The 23,135-nt window shown below is 37.6% G+C and overlaps 1 protein-coding gene across 4 annotated transcripts in view; it reads left to right on the top strand.

The window, feature by feature from the left end:
- Positions 1–2,751: 2,751 nt before the first annotated feature.
- The window catches only part of brms1 (BRMS1 transcriptional repressor and anoikis regulator), a 49,378-nt gene continuing 28,994 nt past the window's right edge, over positions 2,752–23,135 (top strand). For 3 of the 4 annotated variants that reach the window (XR_010011536.1, XR_010011535.1, XM_062994234.1), the window contains exons 1-4: positions 14,130–14,456; positions 17,900–18,139; positions 18,468–18,558; positions 21,410–21,537. Coding sequence is in view for 2 of the 4 variants with exons in the window: in XM_062994234.1 (XP_062850304.1) it covers positions 14,285–14,456; positions 17,900–18,139; positions 18,468–18,558; positions 21,410–21,537 (631 nt within the window). In the remaining 2 variants the exon portion in view is untranslated. Of the gene's footprint in view, positions 2,853–14,129; positions 14,457–17,899; positions 18,140–18,467; positions 18,559–21,409; positions 21,538–23,135 lie in introns of those variants that run through there. The other variant, XM_062994235.1, reaches the window with a different exon arrangement.

The raw sequence follows: 23,135 nt of genomic DNA, 5'->3' as shown, positions 1-23,135 counted from the left end.
GTGTCATGTGTCAAGGTCCCAGGTGTAAATGGGGAGCAGGGCTGTTAAATTTGGTGTTTTGGGTACAATTCTCTCATACTGGACACTGGATATTCAACATGGCACCTCATGGCAAAGAACTCTCTGAGGATGTGAGAAATAGAATTGTTGCTCTCCACAAAGATGGCCTGGGCTATAAGAAGATTGCTAACACCCTGAAACTGAGCTACAGCATGGTGGCCAAGGTCATACAGCGGTTTTCCAGGACAGGTTCCACTCGGAACAGGCTTCGCCAGGGTCGACCAAAGAAGTTGAGTCCACGTGTTCGGCGTCATATCCAGAGGTTGGCTTTAAAAAATAGACACATGAGTGCTGCCAGCATTGCTGCAGAGGTTGAAGACGTGGGAGGTCAGCCTGTCAGTGCTCAGACCATACGCCGCACACTGCATCAACTCGGTCTGCATGTTCGTCATCCCAGAAGGAAGCTGACGCACAAGAAAGCCCGCAAACAGTTTGCTGAAGACAAGCAGTCCAAGAACATGGATTACTGGAATGCCCTGTGGTCTGACGAGACCAAGATAAACTTGTTTGGCTCAGATGGTGTCCAGCATGTGTGGCGGCACCCTGGTGAGAAGTACCAAGACAACTGTATCTTGCCTACAGTCAAGCATGGTGGTGGTAGCATCATGGTCTTGGGCTGCATGAGTGTTGCTGGCACTGGGGAGCTGCGGTTCATTGAGGGAAACATGAATTCCAACATGTACTGTGACATTCTGAAACAGAGCATGATCCCCTCCCTTCGAAAACTGGGCCTCATGGCAGTTTTCCAACAGGATAACGACCCCAAACACAACCTCCAAGATGACAACTGCCTTGCTGAGGAAGCTGAAGGTAAAGGTGATGGACTAAACCCAATTGAGCACCTGTGGCGCATCCTCAAGTGGAAGGTGGAGGAGTTCAAGGTGTCTAACATCCACCAGCTCCGTGATGTCATCATGGAGGAGTGGGAGAGGATTCCAGTAGCAACCTGTGCAGCTCTGGTGAATTCCATGCCCAGGAGGGTTAAGGCAGTGCTGGATAATAATGGTGGTCACACAAAATATTGACACTTTGGGCACAATTTGGACATGTTCACTGTGGGGTGTACTCACTTATGTTGCCAGCTATTTAGACATTAATGGCTGTGTGTTGAGTTATTTTCAGAAGACAGTAAATCTACACTGCTATACAAGCTGTACACTGACTACTCTAAGTTATATCCAAGTTTTATTTCTATAGTGTTGTCCCATGAAAAGATATAATAAAATATTTGCAGAAATGTGAGGGGTGTACTCACTTCTGTGATACACTGTAAATAATGTGCAAATTTCTTTTTTTTTTTTTTGGTAAAGTACTGCCATACTGATGTAAATGGTAATGACGCTGAATAAATATACTCTATGATCAGGAGGAATACATGATTAAATTACTCACATTTCCAGACATGAAAATGTCAATCTTCTCTCATGGCTGGCATGTGCTTCCTTGCAAGTCTTTGTTTCCATGGTTACAACATAAACAAGTGTTACCTTCAAATGATTCCCTACAGAAACCATACACTGTTGCGGTAATGACGATAATGCTGGGGACAGTAATATATTGCTCAAAAATATGCATAGGTTGTACAAATGTAGCGTCGCCACTGGGGGCCTGGCACGGGCTTTACCCAGAAAGCCTTGCGGCAGTGGTGTCTAGGCTCACCGTAGCTGTGTATCCTGGTGTTGGGAGTAGGGTGGCTGCGGTGAGGGCTGGGTAAGTAGCTTATATGTTTGTCTGTTGTATGAATGTATGTGTGTATGAATGGGTGTCTGTTCCTAAACCACTGAATGAACTGCCAAAGGCAGCTCACTCGCGGCCCCGACGCTATCCTTCCTGCTCGCCGGCGCCACAATATGCATAGGTTGTACAAATATGAAAACAAAAATTACATTTTGTTTCTTTTTAAGTTATTATAAAACTCATATTGTGGTTTTTATAATGGATTGATCACTTTTTAGCATTTTATTAGAGCAGAGAAGTTTTAAATTCTGGGTTGGGGACAAGGCCAAAGTAGCAAAATATTGATGTTTAAATCATCACAAAAAATGAAAATCATAATTATTTTGGTATGTAATTTTTTTTAGTGATGCAATGAATGATCTTTTTAATACCTAAACAAATTTAACACCAATTTATAACTTAGGGACGTAAAAGTTCCCCCAATTGAAGAATCACCTTTATACAGATTAAATCTAGTGCTAGTGACGGGAAAAGAAGCTTTTATTACTTTTTTTCATGTGGATTTATGACACTACATGTTTTTATGATTATTTTTACATTTGTATACACTTCACTTTGTTTCTTACATATTAGTAACGTCACATCTGTAACGTAATAATAAAAAAAAACACGTGATAGGATTAAAATACTTTTATCAACTATTATTCAAATTATTGTAAATATTTTAAGTACAACGTTGAAAGACACTGGGTGTGTAAATTATACGTGAATATACGAATGTACAATTAATGTATATTGAATAACATATAAAAGAAAAATAAAATTGAACACTTTGACCCTCACTGTATTTACATTAGCTGGACGTTTTCCTCCACTGAGCGATTGGACGCCCAAAGGTCTCAATTGTCCTCGATGACGCAGCGCTGGATGCTTCTTGATGTTCTATTGGATAGTTTTGAGTTTGTTGAGTCATCTGATTGGTCGCCGCCATATGCTGAGCTGCGATGAAGCGAGCAGAGCAGATTGTGAGGAAGTAGAACTTGATAACAGTTGGTAGAAACATTGAGCGGTAAATATTTCAGCTGCTGTAGGATTAAACACAAACTAAGAGTGAGGTAAGACGTTCATTTCACTTGTACTCGTCTGAGGGGTTTTAATATGGTGTATTTAGTGTATAAACATAGCAGCATGTCGAGGGTTTTACACTGTTATGGTTAGCTGTGTGGTACAGTCGCTTCATGCAGTAGTATAGTTTGTAAACAATGTAAGCCAGTACAAAACCCAACTTACTGCAAGTACAGAGGGACACAACCTCATCATATCTTATCATTAATTATGGGGTTCGTGGGATAAACCAACAAAGTTAACAGTACATTTATGAAGGATATGAAGGATCAAAAGGCTCGGCTCAACGACACGATATATCATTTGGTAATAGTTATGACCATATTGGCCTACAGAAAGATGCACTTAGTACATATTTAATTTAATAATAATAATAATTTTATAATGTGTTGCATAGGGCGACCATATTTTGGTTTTCAAAAAAGGGCACACTTGGCAGGATGGCAGCATGGGCCAGACGGACACCTGCACTGGGTGGAAGGTTTGTTTGGTGGCTAATGTATGGGTTGGATTGGTAATTTCATGTAATTGGTGGCACCAGGGGTAGCACTGGTTCTCCCAGTCTCTGCGTGGGTTTCCTCCCGGAGCTCCGGTTCCCTCCCACATTTCAAAGACATGCAAGTGAGGTAAATTGGAGATGCTAAATTGTCCATGACTGTGTTTGTTATTAAGCTTGTGAACTATCTTGTGTAACGAGCAACTACTGTTTCTGTCATGAATGTAACCAAAGTGTGTAAAACATGACGTTTAAATCCTAATTAATAATAAATAAATTTTTTAAAAATGCACAAATAACCATGCAACTATGTTATTGAACTTAAATAAACAGCTATTTTTTAACAAGACAACTAATAAATGCATTTATGGTCAGATAATCTTTAAATTTAACGTTTAGCCCTAAACAATAATGACAACAAATCAGTAGAGCAATAGTTTATCAGTAGAGCTATTTCGACAGAATATGGCGCTATCACGGCTTTGACAATAGCCTTTATTTTAGTCCACACATTTGGAAATGTTTACTCTGTTTCAGAATCAGGGAAATACTTTTAACAGATGTACAGTCTATTGATCTGTAGCTGTTGTGATGCTTCATGGTGTGAAATGCAAAAACTTCCTCTGCATCAGTACCAGCATCTTCTGTTACTCAGAATCAGAATCAGATTTATTGGCCAAGTATGTGGATACACACAAGGAATTTGGTTCCGGCTGATGGTCCTTACCTGACAAACTTCTCCTATAGCTTTAGTTTTGTGGTTTGCTAAACTGGCACTTTTATTTGACTTATACGTGTCAGCTTCCCAAGGATCCCGACAGGGACAAAAACAGATTTATTTTTTTCGGTTATTCATCTGTGAATTTTCATTTACGCTTGGGCATTTTTAAGAGAAGTGTGAGAAGGCATGACCTAAAGAGAAAGGTGAAATCAGTGCAAAACACACAAAGAATAGTACAACTACAAAAGTTGAATGTCTGGGATAAAGAGGATGTATGGTCACCCTAATGTTTCATGTTCTTGATAAATCATAAGGTATGCGATGTGTTGGAACAGCATGTAGTATTGGTTTTCACATCCTCAGGTTCTGGGTCCCCAGTTCTGTTTGTTGTATGTGTGGTAGTTTAAATCTTTAGCCCAAGTCCATGTAGATTTCCACTGGTTACTCTTAAAAGCATTGAAAAAGTAGGACTGGCTTCTCTAAATGTCCCCTGTAAGTAAGTGCATGGCAAAAGGCAATGTATTGGCACCATATACAGGGTGTATGTGGTGAAACAGCAGCAGGTGGCTGTTGTTCAAACGGATTGAACGGTAAGAAGCTTAAGTGAGATTTCAATCAAACTAGATTAAGGATAAGTGAATAATAAACCTCATTTTTGGGGAGTGTGGGTGAGAGTTAACAGGGCATGATGTTTTGGCTAAACAGAAGGCTAAGATGCATTGTGTGGGTAGTGAGACTCAGCGACTCTGATCATGACCAATTTATTGTAGATAAATGAATGAATGACAAGCCCCATTTAAAAGGACAATGAGGTCTGTTGGGTAAATCTGTTCTGAATTAACAGGACATTGGTCCAGGAACAAAAGGGTTTATGGCTTTAACTTTTTGTGGTATACTATATTAATTGTTAATAGTAGTGTTTAAAATATCTGACTGGTTAGACATTAAATAACATACATTAAAAGTAAGAAAAAAACTCTTTGGCTAATAATATGCGGACTCCCCTCCCAATTTTTGAGATCAGGAGTTTCAGCCAATCAGCACCAACTGCTGATATGTAAACTTTGTGGCAACAGTTGGGAAAGGTCATGCTCCACCATATGTGTGCACCTGTCCATGAAAATAAAACAAGCCTAGACTTGTACAGTGGGTGCTATGCATCATGGGTGCATCGATTCATGTGCTTCTTTTCTCACCTGACTTGACCATTGCTCTGGAATAGGGAATCTTGTTTATAAATAACAGATACATTGCATATATTTATAACTATAACGATATCTTTATTTCTATATTTATTGTTATATATATGTATACATATATATATACAGTGTATCACAAAAGTGAGTACACCCCTCACATTTCTGCAGATATTTAAGTATATCTTTTCATGGGACAACACTGACAAAATGACACTTTGACACAATGAAAAGTAGTCTGTGTGCAGCTTATATAACAGTGTAAATTTATTCTTCCCTCAAAATAACTCAATATACAGCCATTAATGTCTAAACCACCAAGGCTTGATGTGGGCAGCACTTTTTATAAACACATTTATGAACACATTTTATAAGTGGTCAGAAACTTGTAAATAACTCATGAAAGAATAAAGTTACGTTAAAACCAAGCACACCATTGTTTTTCTTGTGAAATTCTCAATAAGTTTGATGTCACATGACCCTCTTCCCATTGAAAAAACTAAAGTTGGATCCAAAATGGCCGACTTCAAAATGGCCGCCATGGTCACCACCCATCTTGAAAAGTTTTCCCCCTCCCATATACTAATGTGCCACAAACAGGAAGTTAATATCACCAACCATTCCCATTTTATTTAGGTGTATCCATATAAATGGCCCACCCTGTATATATGTATATATATATATATATTGTTAATAAGAATAGCTACACTACTGCTTCTGATCGATCTATCTATCTGTCTGTCTGTCTATCTAGCTATCTAGTTATCTAGCTATCTACACTCTAAAAAGAAATGTGTTAAAAACGACACACACTGTGGAATTTCAACACATATGATGAGTGCTCAGGGACGACACATACTGTGTTGATTTAAACACAGTAAATGTGTCATCCTGTTTTTGCACACTCACTGTGTCAGGATAATTAACACACACAATGTGTGTTGATTATGTGCAATCAAGAAAATGGGTAAAATAAAGACTAATACAAATGGAAACAGGTGTAAAAATTTGTAGCCATTTTACTGTATAATATTACAAATGTTTAAATAACATTTTTTGTGACAAGTAATAAATTAAAACAAGATTACAAACAGCTTAACAGTAAAGGTACAAAAACGTATTAAAATATTCAATATTTTGTAATGAATAATGGATTAAGAATGTATTGAAAGTACAAATGGCTAAATAGTAAAGGCCCAAACACACTTAAATATTCAAATGCAGTTTCTTTCATGTTCTTTCCCATTCTTAAAGATGGTTGCAAGAACTTGTAAAACGTCTGTTTCTCTGTCCTAAAAGAAAGACAAAACACATATCATTACAAGGTGCTGTGATTCTCTCTCAGTCTTGTGTACACAATACAAAATATTAACTGAATTAAACATTTACAACATTTAATATTTTGAATAACATTCCGATTATTCAACCAACCAAATGAGTAATCAGCTAACAACTAATATTCCTCCAAATTTGTCATCAGCTGTCTAATTATTCACATAGGCTGTTTAACAAATTATTAAACAAGTCACCTGAAAACTACAGTTACAGCATGCAAGCTAAAATGTTTCCTTTACCAGAATAAAGTAAATCGGATGATGAATTTTGGAGGAGTTTTATTATTTAATTAGTTGCCTTACCCTAAATATATCCACCACTACCAGCTTTAATGCTAATGATGTTAGGCAATGTTGCTAACGATTCGATTCGATTTAAAGAACCGATTCTTCCGAACAACTCGTTTCAGTGAATACCTTTGCTTCCAGGGTGGATAAATAATAAAAATAACATTAGTTCTCTGAATTCATGCAAGTTATGACTGTGATATTTGAGTTAAGTAATTATTTGAAGTTTTCGTTCCACCTTAAGTAGTTTAGCATCCACTGTTGTAAGCCAAATAAGCAGCTGTGATTAAGGAGTCAAACTTTCTATTCTTATGAATGCACTCAGCCTCTTAACAGTCCTAATGAATCAATCGATTCAGTTTTTTCGATTCGTTTAAACGGATGATTTAAAAGAACCGATTCAGTAAAATGAACTGAGCTAAACTGAGCTAAAAATGTTAAAATGATTAAAATTCGCTTCTCATAATGAGATTTAACTTAAATAATGTTACTCAATCACTGTAACCACATAGTCCCAATAGGTCAGTTAAGTAAGTTACCTTGAGAACACTGAAAACACAGAGGGTTGCTATGGTAACCTTATGCACAGTCATTCTGTCTTTTGAGCAAACTAAAAGTCCAATTAACGGTTAGCCAGTTGGCTAACGATAAATAATACCAATAAAAAGAAAGACTAGTCAGGTTTAACAGAACATTCATTGCTCAATAGGAACAGAAAAGCAAACTAAGGTTTATATTAATGTAATTCAGTGCCTCCTTTTTTACTTAACTAAGTCAATTGTCAATTAAAGTCGATTGTTAAAACAGGTCACAGGGTTAAAACCTACTTTTTATAGCTTTGCTTGACTTCATAAAACACACAACAAAACACTGATAAACATGAACTAAATAAACATTAATAAAACATACTCAATACTAGTTCCTTTTGCAACTTACCAATAAGGGTATAAGGACGGATCCTGCTCCTTTCCTTGCATGGTCCAAAAAGAGGGAATCAACCATGAAACACTGTGATATACTTGATAGGAGAAATGTGATTGGTTAACACATATTTTTATTTATTAATTTATTTTTAATCTTACATGTGAAATAATCTATGTTTTTAGTCATAAATGCCATTATTTTATCCAACAAATTTAAGTAAAATTGAATAAATATATATTTTTAAACAATGTATTTTCTCACAGTTCTACGCATAAATGTGTAGACTAACTATTGGAGTTACTTTACACGTGTCTGTGTAAAAAGTGGCCAGAAATGACACAAAGCGTGTTACAGACCGCAGGACACAGTAGTTGTGTAGAAAAAATGACACACTACTTCTTAGTCTATCTATCTATCTATCTATCTATCTATCTATCTATCTATCTATCTATCTATCTATCTATCTATCTATCTATCTATCTATCTATCTATCTATCTATCTATCTATCTATCTATCTATCTATCTATCTATCTTAATTCTTCCTTACAAATAAAAGCTTTTTTTCTGATGAGCTTTACTACAAGTGGTCTTCTTATGGCCACACAACTGTTAAATTCCAATCCTTTGAGTTCTTAATGCATTGTGCATGTGGAAATGCTCTTAATTTCATAGTTAAACATACTATCCATTAATTACAATTCAGCTTTACCAAGTGTTTAAGTGATCTCTGATGAGTTTTTTTTTCTGATCTTATGTGAAGTTTACAGTTCAAGACTAACTTTCATCTTTCATCTAACATCTTTTCCATGAACATGGGATATGTTTTTAATAATGGCCATTCATTTAATTGTTGAATTGTTGACAGCTAAAACATACTGATCACTGCATTAACCAAAAGCTTTGAAGTATTTGCTGATTTAAATCCAAACTCTGACTTAGTTTTTGACCAGGCACTTTATGTAGCACCATGACCTGACTGGTTTTAGGATGAAGCAGGAAAGACATAAATAAATCTGACATTAATCTTTTGGTCAGTATGACCTTAAACAGTCAAGTAAACATGCAGACATACACAGTTCTGCCTCACCAGAAGTGAAATCCAAACAATCTGACATACTGTAAATAGAATGCCTGTATGGTAATGGCTTTCAGATTGTCTTTATAGTACCACTGGTTGCACTGGATGTGCCCAGATAGGTCATGGTCATCGTTTTTCTTAGACACTTCTACCATTTTCCCCCTGGTAAAATAATTGTCAAAAATCAAGCATTATAAAATGGCTTATGTAAACAGATGCTAGCAAGAATAATGCCCTCTATTATAGATTAGACACATTGTATTATACATTATACAGAATTATACATCAGTCACCCATGCAGCATTATTTTCGAAACAGGCAGCATTGCTGGCAGTAAGCATAAAAAAACCAAGACAAAAAAACAAAGACAAACCAAAAGGTCTAGGGTTCACTTCCGAGGTTGAGCGGTCTGGGTCCTGTCTGCGTGGAGTTTGCATGTTTTCCCCATGTACGTTAGGTGAATTGGAGATACAAAATAACCCCATGATGGTGTTTGACATAGGACAGGTAATTATAAGTTCAGTCATGAATGTAACCAAAGTGTGTAAAACATGACGTTAAAATCCTAATAAATAAATAAATAATCCAAAACAGCTACATGCACATAGTACAACACTGTTTATTTAAGGTTGGGGTTTAGTTATGTTCGGATGGTGGAATATATATGTATACATATATATATACAGTGTATCACAAAAGTGAGTACACCCCTCACATTTCTGCAGATATTTAAGTATATCTTTTCATGGGACAACACTGACAAAATGACACTTTGACACAATGAAAAGTAGTCTGTGTGCAGCTTATATAACAGTGTAAATTTATTCTTCCCTCAAAATAACTCAATATACAGCCATTAATGTCTAAACCACCAAGGCTTGATGTGGGCAGCACTTTTTATAAACACATTTATGAACACATTTTATAAGTGGTCAGAAACTTGTAAATAACTCATGAAAGAATAAAGTTACGTTAAAACCAAGCACACCATTGTTTTTCTTGTGAAATTCTCAATAAGTTTGATGTCACATGACCCTCTTCCCATTGAAAAAACTAAAGTTGGATCCAAAATGGCCGACTTCAAAATGGCCGCCATGGTCACCACCCATCTTGAAAAGTTTTCCCCCTCCCATATACTAATGTGCCACAAACAGGAAGTTAATATCACCAACCATTCCCATTTTATTTAGGTGTATCCATATAAATGGCCCACCCTGTATATATGTATATATATATATATATTGTTAATAAGAATAGCTACACTACTGCTTCTGATCGATCTATCTATCTGTCTGTCTGTCTATCTAGCTATCTAGTTATCTAGCTATCTACACTCTAAAAAGAAATGTGTTAAAAACGACACACACTGTGGAATTTCAACACATATGATGAGTGCTCAGGGACGACACATACTGTGTTGATTTAAACACAGTAAATGTGTCATCCTGTTTTTGCACACTCACTGTGTCAGGATAATTAACACACACAATGTGTGTTGATTATGTGCAATCAAGAAAATGGGTAAAATAAAGACTAATACAAATGGAAACAGGTGTAAAAATTTGTAGCCATTTTACTGTATAATATTACAAATGTTTAAATAACATTTTTTGTGACAAGTAATAAATTAAAACAAGATTACAAACAGCTTAACAGTAAAGGTACAAAAACGTATTAAAATATTCAATATTTTGTAATGAATAATGGATTAAGAATGTATTGAAAGTACAAATGGCTAAATAGTAAAGGCCCAAACACACTTAAATATTCAAATGCAGTTTCTTTCATGTTCTTTCCCATTCTTAAAGATGGTTGCAAGAACTTGTAAAACGTCTGTTTCTCTGTCCTAAAAGAAAGACAAAACACATATCATTACAAGGTGCTGTGATTCTCTCTCAGTCTTGTGTACACAATACAAAATATTAACTGAATTAAACATTTACAACATTTAATATTTTGAATAACATTCCGATTATTCAACCAACCAAATGAGTAATCAGCTAACAACTAATATTCCTCCAAATTTGTCATCAGCTGTCTAATTATTCACATAGGCTGTTTAACAAATTATTAAACAAGTCACCTGAAAACTACAGTTACAGCATGCAAGCTAAAATGTTTCCTTTACCAGAATAAAGTAAATCGGATGATGAATTTTGGAGGAGTTTTATTATTTAATTAGTTGCCTTACCCTAAATATATCCACCACTACCAGCTTTAATGCTAATGATGTTAGGCAATGTTGCTAACGATTCGATTCGATTTAAAGAACCGATTCTTCCGAACAACTCGTTTCAGTGAATACCTTTGCTTCCAGGGTGGATAAATAATAAAAATAACATTAGTTCTCTGAATTCATGCAAGTTATGACTGTGATATTTGAGTTAAGTAATTATTTGAAGTTTTCGTTCCACCTTAAGTAGTTTAGCATCCACTGTTGTAAGCCAAATAAGCAGCTGTGATTAAGGAGTCAAACTTTCTATTCTTATGAATGCACTCAGCCTCTTAACAGTCCTAATGAATCAATCGATTCAGTTTTTTCGATTCGTTTAAACGGATGATTTAAAAGAACCGATTCAGTAAAATGAACTGAGCTAAACTGAGCTAAAAATGTTAAAATGATTAAAATTCGCTTCTCATAATGAGATTTAACTTAAATAATGTTACTCAATCACTGTAACCACATAGTCCCAATAGGTCAGTTAAGTAAGTTACCTTGAGAACACTGAAAACACAGAGGGTTGCTATGGTAACCTTATGCACAGTCATTCTGTCTTTTGAGCAAACTAAAAGTCCAATTAACGGTTAGCCAGTTGGCTAACGATAAATAATACCAATAAAAAGAAAGACTAGTCAGGTTTAACAGAACATTCATTGCTCAATAGGAACAGAAAAGCAAACTAAGGTTTATATTAATGTAATTCAGTGCCTCCTTTTTTACTTAACTAAGTCAATTGTCAATTAAAGTCGATTGTTAAAACAGGTCACAGGGTTAAAACCTACTTTTTATAGCTTTGCTTGACTTCATAAAACACACAACAAAACACTGATAAACATGAACTAAATAAACATTAATAAAACATACTCAATACTAGTTCCTTTTGCAACTTACCAATAAGGGTATAAGGACGGATCCTGCTCCTTTCCTTGCATGGTCCAAAAAGAGGGAATCAACCATGAAACACTGTGATATACTTGATAGGAGAAATGTGATTGGTTAACACATATTTTTATTTATTAATTTATTTTTAATCTTACATGTGAAATAATCTATGTTTTTAGTCATAAATGCCATTATTTTATCCAACAAATTTAAGTAAAATTGAATAAATATATATTTTTAAACAATGTATTTTCTCACAGTTCTACGCATAAATGTGTAGACTAACTATTGGAGTTACTTTACACGTGTCTGTGTAAAAAGTGGCCAGAAATGACACAAAGCGTGTTACAGACCGCAGGACACAGTAGTTGTGTAGAAAAAATGACACACTACTTCTTAGTCTATCTATCTATCTATCTATCTATCTATCTATCTATCTATCTATCTATCTATCTATCTATCTATCTATCTATCTATCTATCTATCTATCTATCTATCTATCTATCTATCTATCTATCTATCTATCTATCTATCTTAATTCTTCCTTACAAATAAAAGCTTTTTTTCTGATGAGCTTTACTACAAGTGGTCTTCTTATGGCCACACAACTGTTAAATTCCAATCCTTTGAGTTCTTAATGCATTGTGCATGTGGAAATGCTCTTAATTTCATAGTTAAACATACTATCCATTAATTACAATTCAGCTTTACCAAGTGTTTAAGTGATCTCTGATGAGTTTTTTTTTCTGATCTTATGTGAAGTTTACAGTTCAAGACTAACTTTCATCTTTCATCTAACATCTTTTCCATGAACATGGGATATGTTTTTAATAATGGCCATTCATTTAATTGTTGAATTGTTGACAGCTAAAACATACTGATCACTGCATTAACCAAAAGCTTTGAAGTATTTGCTGATTTAAATCCAAACTCTGACTTAGTTTTTGACCAGGCACTTTATGTAGCACCATGACCTGACTGGTTTTAGGATGAAGCAGGAAAGACATAAATAAATCTGACATTAATCTTTTGGTCAGTATGACCTTAAACAGTCAAGTAAACATGCAGACATACACAGTTCTGCCTCACCAGAAGTGAAATCCAAACAATCTGACATACTGTAAATAGAATGCCTGTATGGTAATGGCTTTCAGATTGTCTTTATAGTACCACTGGTTGCACTGGATGTGCCCAGATAGGTCATGGTCATCGTTTTTCTTAGACACTTCTACCATTTTCCCCCTGGTAAAATAATTGTCAAAAATCAAGCATTATAAAATGGCTTATGTAAACAGATGCTAGCAAGAATAATGCCCTCTATTATAGATTAGACACATTGTATTATACATTATACAGAATTATACATCAGTCACCCATGCAGCATTATTTTCGAAACAGGCAGCATTGCTGGCAGTAAGCATAAAAAAACCAAGACAAAAAAACAAAGACAAACCAAAAGGTCTAGGGTTCACTTCCGAGGTTGAGCGGTCTGGGTCCTGTCTGCGTGGAGTTTGCATGTTTTCCCCATGTACGTTAGGTGAATTGGAGATACAAAATAACCCCATGATGGTGTTTGACATAGGACAGGTAATTATAAGTTCAGTCATGAATGTAACCAAAGTGTGTAAAACATGACGTTAAAATCCTAATAAATAAATAAATAATCCAAAACAGCTACATGCACATAGTACAACACTGTTTATTTAAGGTTGGGGTTTAGTTATGTTCGGATGGTGGAAAAACCAAGAGCTTGATGCTGAATAGACTCGGTGCACATTTAGATTACTGTATTTAATTATATGTGGTGTGTGTTTCTATAAGATGACGCTTTGGTGGCACTGAGTGGTTTTGGGTTGATTAAAGTTAGTACTTGGTCTTACAGATATAAAAATACTGTAGTTTGGAGTTTAACTTAAATACATTAATTTAATTAATCACGTAACCGTCACATCATGAACTGTAACTAACAGTCACAGTGCTTTTGTTTGTGGATATTTTGTTGTATGCGTTTAAGTACATCTTAAACGTGTGATATCGTCTGTGGTGTATAATAAACATTATTGATTGCCATGGTGATGGTGGACGCTGGCGCATTTGGCTGCCGCTACCGTTACCGTATTTTACCGTATTTTATTGTATTTTTATCGTTTTTCGTTTTCATCTTTTTACACAGCTTGTGGATCTATTTCTTTTATGTTACTTTTGATACTTTTATTTGTGCTTTTGATACTTTTTGTTCTTTCTACTGTACATCGCGTCTGCGGCCGGTGGTGAACGGTGGATGAGTTTTCCTGGGATCGGCACGATGTTGAACTATTCCGTTGACCAGCTGAGGAAGTTCAACAACTGCACTACTCCATCGTGTATTTCAGTCATCAAACAGCTTGGACTCCTTCGCCGGCCTCGTTATATTCACAGGGGCTCCCGGAGAAAGCTTGTTTATCTTCGAAACGGTAACGCTATTCCATCCTTCTGGTCAGCCGTGCGCACTGTCGCTCCGCAAACACGTCATCAGAGCGCTGCTGCCTTGCACACCAGTAGCGGTGTAGTCTCCATGACAACGCTGTCCACGGAGTGGGATGGGAAACGCGGAGTGGACTTAGCAAATCTCCGTTCTCTTCCTCGTTCCTCACAGCCAACTACACAACAATACCACTTGAAAATGGCATTGCTTAATGTTCGTTCACTCAACACAAAAAGTACTGTACTTAGTGAATTTATATCTGACAGTGAACTAGACTTTTTCTGTCTCACTGAAACTTGGCATAAACCCTTGGATTATTTTATGTTAAATCAGACCACGCCAATGGGATACTCGTATATTGATGAACCTCGTATGGAAGGGCGAGGTGGTGGTGTTGCTGCAGTCTATAGGGATGATATTAAAATAACCACTTTGTCTTTTCCTGCTGCTCTTTCTTTTGAACACCTGGCTTTCAAGTTGTCAGGGCCTACTCCTCTGGTCACTGCTGTAGTTTATCGTCCGCCAAAGCCAAACGCTTCCTTTCTCTCTGATTTTTCAGATTTTTTAACCCAGCTTAATGCCCTCTCATCCTCTGTACTGCTTATGGGTGATTTTAACATCCATATTGATGACAACAACTGTAAATTTGCCAGGGAATTTTTGGAATTGTTACAGTGTTTTAATTTCACACAACATATAAATTTTCCAACTCATAAAAAAGGTCATACTCTTGACCTTGTCTGCTCTACTGGTGTCCTAGTTCATCAGCCGTCCAGCCATGACCTTACTGTCTCTGATCATTTGACAATCATCATGGACATTGAGGTCACTAAGCCCATCACTAGAGCTAAACGTAAAATATCCTTCAGGAATCTTCAATATATCTCTCCCTCTGCTTTCTCAGATTCTCTTGTTAAAAAGTTGTCTGTCTGTCCTGTACTGTCTAGTAATTCATCTGACCTTGTCGATTACTATAATGACATACTCGCCTCATGTCTTGATGAGCTGGCTCCTTTGAGAACCAAATTTGTTTCATTTAGTCATTCTGCTCCATGGTACACAATTGAGCTTCACCAAATGAAATCCCGTAAACGCCAGCTTGAAAGACTTTATAAGAAAACCAGTCTAACAGTACATTATCAGATTTATTCTGATTATCTTCAACATTACAAAGACGCTCTTACGGCAGCCCGATCCACTTACTATTCCGAACTCATACATGCTGGATCAACAAATCCTAAGACTCTCTTTTCCACAATAAATAAACTTCTCAAACCAGTTGACAATACTACCAATTCCTTTACAGTTGACAAGTGTAACTCTTACCTCTCATTTTTTCAAACAAAAGTTGAGAATATCCACAATTTTCTGACAGTTTCCCCTGTCATCTCTGTTTCTCCGCCTATCTCACCTCAATTTATTACCCAGCCTCTGTCTCAGTTCTCACCTGTGTCTCATTTGGACCTATCTGAGATCTTAACAGGGATGCGAAGCTCCACTTGTGTTTTGGATCCTGCTCCATCAAAACTTGTTAAGGGTTGTTTTCCAGTTATCTCATCACTTATCACAGAGATAATCAATTCCTCTCTTAGTTCTGGCTCAGTCCCTCAATCACTCAAATTGGCTGCTGTTACTCCCATACTTAAAAAACCTGGACTTGACTCTAACATTATGAGTAACTTTCGGCCCATTTCCAATCTTCCATTTCTGTCGAAAATACTGGAACGTGTTGTTGCCTCACAGCTCAAAGATCACCTAAATTCCAATAATCTATTTGAATCATTTCAGTCTGGTTTCCGCCCCCAGCACAGCACTGAGTCAGCCCTCCTCAAAGTCACAAATGACCTTCTTCTTTCCTCAGACTCTGGACAAATTAATATTCTCGTCCTCCTTGATCTTACTGCAGCTTTTGACACCATTAATCACTCCATTCTTCTGTCCCGCCTTGAATCCTCTGTCAACATCACTGGTACTGCCCTTTTGTGGTTAAGGTCATATCTCGTAAACAGACAACAGTTTGTTAATATCAACAATTGTAGTTCTGCCATTGCTCCACTGTCCCAAGGCGTTCCCCAAGGCTCAGTGTTAGGTCCCCTTTTGTTTATTCTTTATATGCTCCCCCTTGGTGACATCATACGTCGGCATGGTTTACATTTCCACTGCTATGCTGATGATATTCAGCTTTACATCTCCTCCAAATCCATTAATACTGAACTTCACTCCACTCTGACAAATTGCATCACTGAAATGAAATTGTGGATGAAAGCTAATTTCCTCAAATTAAACTGTGAAAAATCAGATATGATCATCGTAGGTCCTACATCCCTGGCAAAAACCACAAAAAATTTTCAAATTACCATTGATAATGACACTTTGTCTCCGTCTTCTAACATCCGAAATCTTGGTGTAATTTTTGATAGCAACCTCTCTTTTGACCGCCATGTAAATCACATCACCAAAACTGCTTTCTTTCATCTAAAAAACATAGCACGTCTACGTCCATCACTCTCCTTTTCTGCCGCCGAAACCTTGATTCATGCTTTTATTACATCCAGAATTGATTATTGCAATAGCATCCTTTATGGTACATCTAACAAAATCCTAAAAAAACTTCAGTATATCCAGAATTCAGCTGCTCGCCTCCTTACTCATACTCGCTCCCGTGATCATATTACACCTGTTCTACAAAAACTTCATTGGCTTCCCGTTGCTCAACGCATTCAATTCAAAATTCTTCTATTCACTCACAAAGCTCTCCATAATCAGGCCCCATCCTACCTCACCGACCTGCTCCATCAGCACATTCCCTCCCGTAGCCTTCGCTCTTCTGAGGCTAACCTACTGTCCATACCCTCTAGGACCAAGCACCGGACCTGGGGTGACAGGGCCTTTTCCATAGCTGCTCCATCTTTATGGAATGCTCTCCCCAAACACCTACGAGATTGTCCTGACCTGTCCAAATTCAAGTCACTTCTCAAAACTCATCTATTCAGAGTGGCATTTAACTTGTAATCACACGAAATAAATGCTTTTATTTTTGCTATTCTTTTTTAATAGTTTTTATACTTAGATCACGACAGAAATGTTAAGTCCTAGATCCTAAAACTTGTAAAGTTTTCAGTTTCCTGATTGCATGTGAATCTGTCCTGTTTCTGTCTAATTTTAAGAAATTGTTCTATATTTGTTGTTCTCTCTCATAATTTAGCTAATTTTTAATGAACTGTCTTATGCTGCTCTCTTTGTTTTTATCTTAATTATTCTTGTTGTTGATGTACTATTTTGATTTTGTACTATGATTTGTATGGTGTATGTACGTATTTGTTTTGATTATTTGTCTTATGTAAAGCGTCTTTGAGTATCTTGAAAAGCGCTATATAAATAAAATGTATTATTATTATTATTATTATTATGTGTCCCCTTTGTAACATGCAGTAAAATCGAAAGCTCGCGTCGCAGCCATGCCAGCTCAGCCTGCTCCAAGAGAAGCAGAGGAGGAGATGGAGACAGAGGCTGACTCCGAGGTACCTCAGACTAATGGAGAAACAGAGGAAGAAAGGGAAAGGGAGGGAGGAGAGGCAGAGGAGACAATGGAGGAAAGTGGAGAGGAGCGAGACAGTGACCTGGAGGAGAGTGAAGCAGAGGAAGAGGAGGAGGAAGAGGAAGAGAGTTCAGGTGTGTGTCACTTAATAACCTGCGTGTAATATTAAACAGGATTGTACAGATCATGTAAGCCCATTAAGACTCCTGGATTTATTCAAGACTTCTCACTTACCATTTATTATTCATAATATGAGTGTGAAGAACTGAATAATGAGCTGTAAGATTCAGGGTTTAATACAGGGTTGTTGTCCTGTAGAGAAGATGTAATGGAATACTGACCTTAGTTCAGGTCTTAGCTTCATTCTGCATCATTATGAGCACAACTTCTAGTGAGAAAGCATTGTTGAATAGAATCCCAGACGAACGACAGCTGCTGAGTATTTGTATAACCTTCTCTCAGAGATCGATGATGAAGATTGTGAGAGGAGGAGAATGGAGTGTCTGGATGAGATGTCTGATCTGGAAAAACAGTTTCTGGAACTTAAAGAAAAGTAAGCCAAGTCTTTTTTATTAGACACAATGGATCAATAAAACACACAAAAATTGTTAGCTGAAGCAGTCACAGTGGTCACATTTCAGTGTTTTAATCCCACCATGTTGTCAGCATGCATTCACCAGTAACATTATAGCTTTGCCTTATAATTACTTATATTAACAGTATTTATGATCATTTATCAGACTGTTTGTAGTTACATTTCCCAAAATAAGCCAGGTTTTAGTGGTATATGAATTATTTGGCGGACCCTTACTGTACCTCTTTATGTAACACTTTATTTCTTCTACTGGACTGCACCCCACAATGTATGTAAATTTTGATTTCCTGATACTGCTCAGTGATGATACTGCCTGATACTGCTCAGGGCAGTGGTAGCACAGTGGTTAAGGCACTGGACTAGTAATCAGAAGGTCAAGCCTCGCAACCACCAAGTTGCCACTGTTGGGTCCCTGAGCAAGGCCCTTAACCCTTAATTGCTCAAAATCGTGTTCAGTCATAATCGTAAGTCGCTTTGGATAAAAGCGTCTGCTAAATGCTGAAAATGTAAATGTAAATGAGGCCTCTTTAATCACTGAATTAAATCAACAGATTATTCTTTCAAATCAGCCACCTCAAAAAGTGGATGCAAAAAAGCATTTAAAAAAAATGGCAACAGTTGCAATTGACAATTTTCAATCCCCTAAAGAAAATAATAATTTATAATTCTAAACTCTAAAGTCTTTATCAGTTGAACGACACAGAAAATGAACATGGAAATGAATTATGTGGTATTTTAAAGTAGCAGGATATTTTGTTTTACGTATTTACATTTACATTTTTGGCATTTAGCAGATGCTTTTATCCAAAGTGACTAAGGGCCTTGCTCAAGGGCCCAACAGTGGCAACCTGGCAGTGGTGGGACTTGAACCAGCGGCCTTTCGATTACTAGTCCAGTACCATAACCGCAGTTCTTTGTTAATACTGCCATGTCACAATTATTCAACTCCTACATAATTTTGCTGATCTTAAAACCCACTGCTAGTCTGTATGACCTGAAGATGGTTTACACCATTATGAAACTATTGGGAACTTAATCACAACCCTTAATTTGCACTGGGTATAAGGAGATTTTCAAGACCTTAAACATTCTTAGAGACATCAGGAGTATTGTGCAAACATCTTGCAGAGATCTTAGCAATCTTATCAGGACAACAAAAGAAAAACCTTAGTTTCTGCAAAGGACTTACAGGATGACCTGATGAAGGCTGGGACAAATGTCAGTGGCCACTGTAAGACAATCACTGGCACCCATGTGGTGCAGCGGGATATTCCTCTGGCACACCAGTGTAGAGATTCTGAACTCCTCCTCCTAAAATAGCTCAGGCTGTAAAAGTTGAGGAGTCAACCTCAAAAGAATGTGGTGGCTTTGAAACTCTGTGTTGCCACCGATCGTCTGGGCACCATCTGGCGGGCATAATTGGCAGTGCCTGCAGCAGATACTAATTGGCCACCGTATATCTGCTACGGTGGGACGACTGGACTCTGTGTGGGTGGATCTTCATACACTGTGTAAGGACCCTGATTGGCGGAAGAGACGCCTGTGCAGAATGCAGGGGCGAGAAGGCGTGCTCTCCTCAGGTGCAATCGGGTATCCCTCAGCAGTGGAAGACAAATTGACTGCGCTATCACCTAACAACCAAGAACTTCAAAGCCAGGCTCCCAGATGCATACCACTCTTGACCCAGAAACACAAGAAGGGTCGAATGGAAAACCAAGAAAGAATTTAAATATCTGGTTGGATTGTGCAGTAGCACTTCTAGTGGTCAAAACAGCTCTAGTCCTATTTAAAAGAACTAACATCCATCTTATTTAAAAGAGAAGTACGGCACGGTGGCTAAGTGGGTTGCACTGTCGCCTCACAGCAAGAAGGTCCGGGTCCTTTCTGTGTGGAGTTTGCATGTTCCTCCAGGTGCTCCGGTTTCCTCCCACAGTCCAAAGACATGCGTGAGGTAAATTGGAGATACAAAATTGTCCTTGTGAACCTTGTGAACTGATTTATGTTGTGTAATGAGTAACTACCATTCCTGTCATGAATGTAACCAAAGTGTAGAACATGACGTTAAAATCCTAATAAACAAACAAACAAACAAACAAACAAAAGAGAAGTACTTGGCTTTTTTGCTGGGTTTTCTTTTTTGTATCTTTTCGGCCTGCCTACTACACTGACCTTCAGCTATCAAGAGAAACCAGAAGCTACCCCACCTTGACCTGTCTGCGTCTGTATGCTCAAAAGGCCTGTATTTTATCCGTCTTCCTGACCTCGACCGTCTCTCACCGTTCAATCAACCACATCATCCCACCATATTAATATGCATTTTATTTTATCTGTTTGACATTGACGTCTCCCTGTGGTGCCTGTCAGGATGTCGGCTGCGTCTCAGGTTGACTTGACCTAATCAAAACATGACATATCAACACTTCAGAGTCAGAAGTGCTTAACAGAGGTTTCTTATGATAAGTGTGTGCCACACAAACTCTCTTTCATGCTTGTGGGAGAAAAATGTTAATTTACACTAGAAGTATAAATACATAATTAATTACTACTTGTGGATATACTTAGATGATGATTTCCAGTAGTCCAGAAATACTGCTACAATGGAGTGTTACTGGAAAGTGGTGTATGTGATAAGAAGTGTGTCAGTTGCATTGTATGACCTCCAAAACCCAGTTCTAGCTGATTTAGACCAGCTTCTTTGTTCTAGCTAAGGAATCTCTAACAGTGGAATCTTGCAAGAGGTGAGAAGAGGTGTTTGTACTAATCTAAAATTTGTCTTCCTCTGTTATCCCCTGATTCTCTGTTGTTGCAGATTATTTCGTGAGAGGCTGGACCAGGTGAAGCTGAAGCTGGATGAGGTGCTAACAGGAAAAGCAGGAGAGTACAGAGAACCCCTGGCCGCATTGCAGAAGAACATGCAGTTACGCACTCAAGTAGCAGGTAAGCATAAATCATCACCAACTGAACATGATTTATTCAAAAAGAATCAAATCATTTTCAATTCCTGATGTGAATCTGCTACCCGCTTTCTCAAACCCCGATCTGATTGAGGAGAACCAGAACACCACATGCTCTCTCCGACACGTCACAGCTGCTTCTTTCACCCGTCAGTGTTGGGTTCCCATACAGAGCTGTATTATGTACAAACAGCCATGTCCACTGCTCCACCCTCACTTTCGCCTGGCCCGGACCAGTTCCAGAGGTTGCTTATTATGGCGGCAGTGGGAAACGACCCTGTCTGACCCTCCATCCCTCAGATACAGCCAATTGTGTTTGTGTGGATGCCTAGCCAGGTTGGTGGCTTTGCTGTGATGTGAATCACACCAACTGTACAGCTGCATTTTTCTATACATTTTTACTAGGGATGCATCGATACCATTTTTTCCCAACCGAGTACAAGTACATGTATTTTGTACTTGCCGATACCGATACCAATACCTATTGGATCAGATATCTGACATGCTAGAAAACTCGGTCGGATCGAGTTGTTGGATAGTTCACACTTAGCGATTGAGTGCCGAGTTTTGATCGCCGAGCGAACGCCGAGTTGCTCCCGAGCCGGCAAATCTAGCGCCGACCAGTCGCCGAGCGAAAATCAGGGCAAAAATCGTGTAGTGTGAACTAGGCATAACGCAGCAACGTGCACTAGGCACACGGTATCGGATGTTTAGTATCGGAGCCTCGTTTGCGAGTATGAGTACAAGTTCATGAGCGCGGTATCGGGCAAATACCCGATACCAGTATCGGTACTCATGCATCTCTAATTTTTACATTTACATTGTAAAAATATACATTTATACATTTGTACATATCATATACATTTTTTATACATTTAAATAGGGTTGCACGGTGGCTCAGTGGGTTGCACTGTTGCCTCACAGCAAAAAGGTCCTTGATTCGATTCCCAGATGGAGTGGTCCAGGTCCTTTCTGTGTGTAGTTTGCATGTTCTCCCCATGTCTGTGTGGGTTTCCTCCCACAGTCCAAAGACATGCAAGTGAGGTGAATTGGAGATACAAAATTGTCCATGACTGTGTTAGACATTAAAAACTTGAATTGATGAATCTTGTATAACCAGCAACTACATGTCCTGTCATGAATGTAACCAAATTGTGTAAAACATGACGTTTAAATCCTAATAAATAAATAAATATAGTTTAAATGATGAATGATAAAACTCAGGAGAGTCTGATTGCATGTTAAACTTCACACATGTGGATGTGGTAATAATGTGGATATTTTGCATCATGTTCCAGTATAAAGTTAGAATTTTGATTATCATCTTCTAATTCATTAATTCATTTATTTTTATGTTGTACCACTGCCTCATCCTGATCAGGATTGTCTGTCCCCATCATGTTCATATGCTCGACTGCAAAGCAAAGTTGGGGATTCAAACCCTGATTCCCATCACTAGTGAGCTAGCATTAGTTACTGCTGTGCCACCCGAGTTCTCATCTTATTATAACGAATCTAGTGTTATCAGGCATTAATATAAAGACTGCATCTCTATTTTCTAATTATCATGTTCAGTTTGTA

Source organism: Trichomycterus rosablanca, chromosome 4 (assembly GCF_030014385.1).
Source record: "Trichomycterus rosablanca isolate fTriRos1 chromosome 4, fTriRos1.hap1, whole genome shotgun sequence".
Lineage (NCBI taxonomy): Eukaryota > Metazoa > Chordata > Actinopteri > Siluriformes > Trichomycteridae > Trichomycterus > Trichomycterus rosablanca.
The sequence above is the reverse complement of the archived record's forward strand: the minus strand, read 5'-3'. Positions and strand labels throughout refer to the sequence as shown.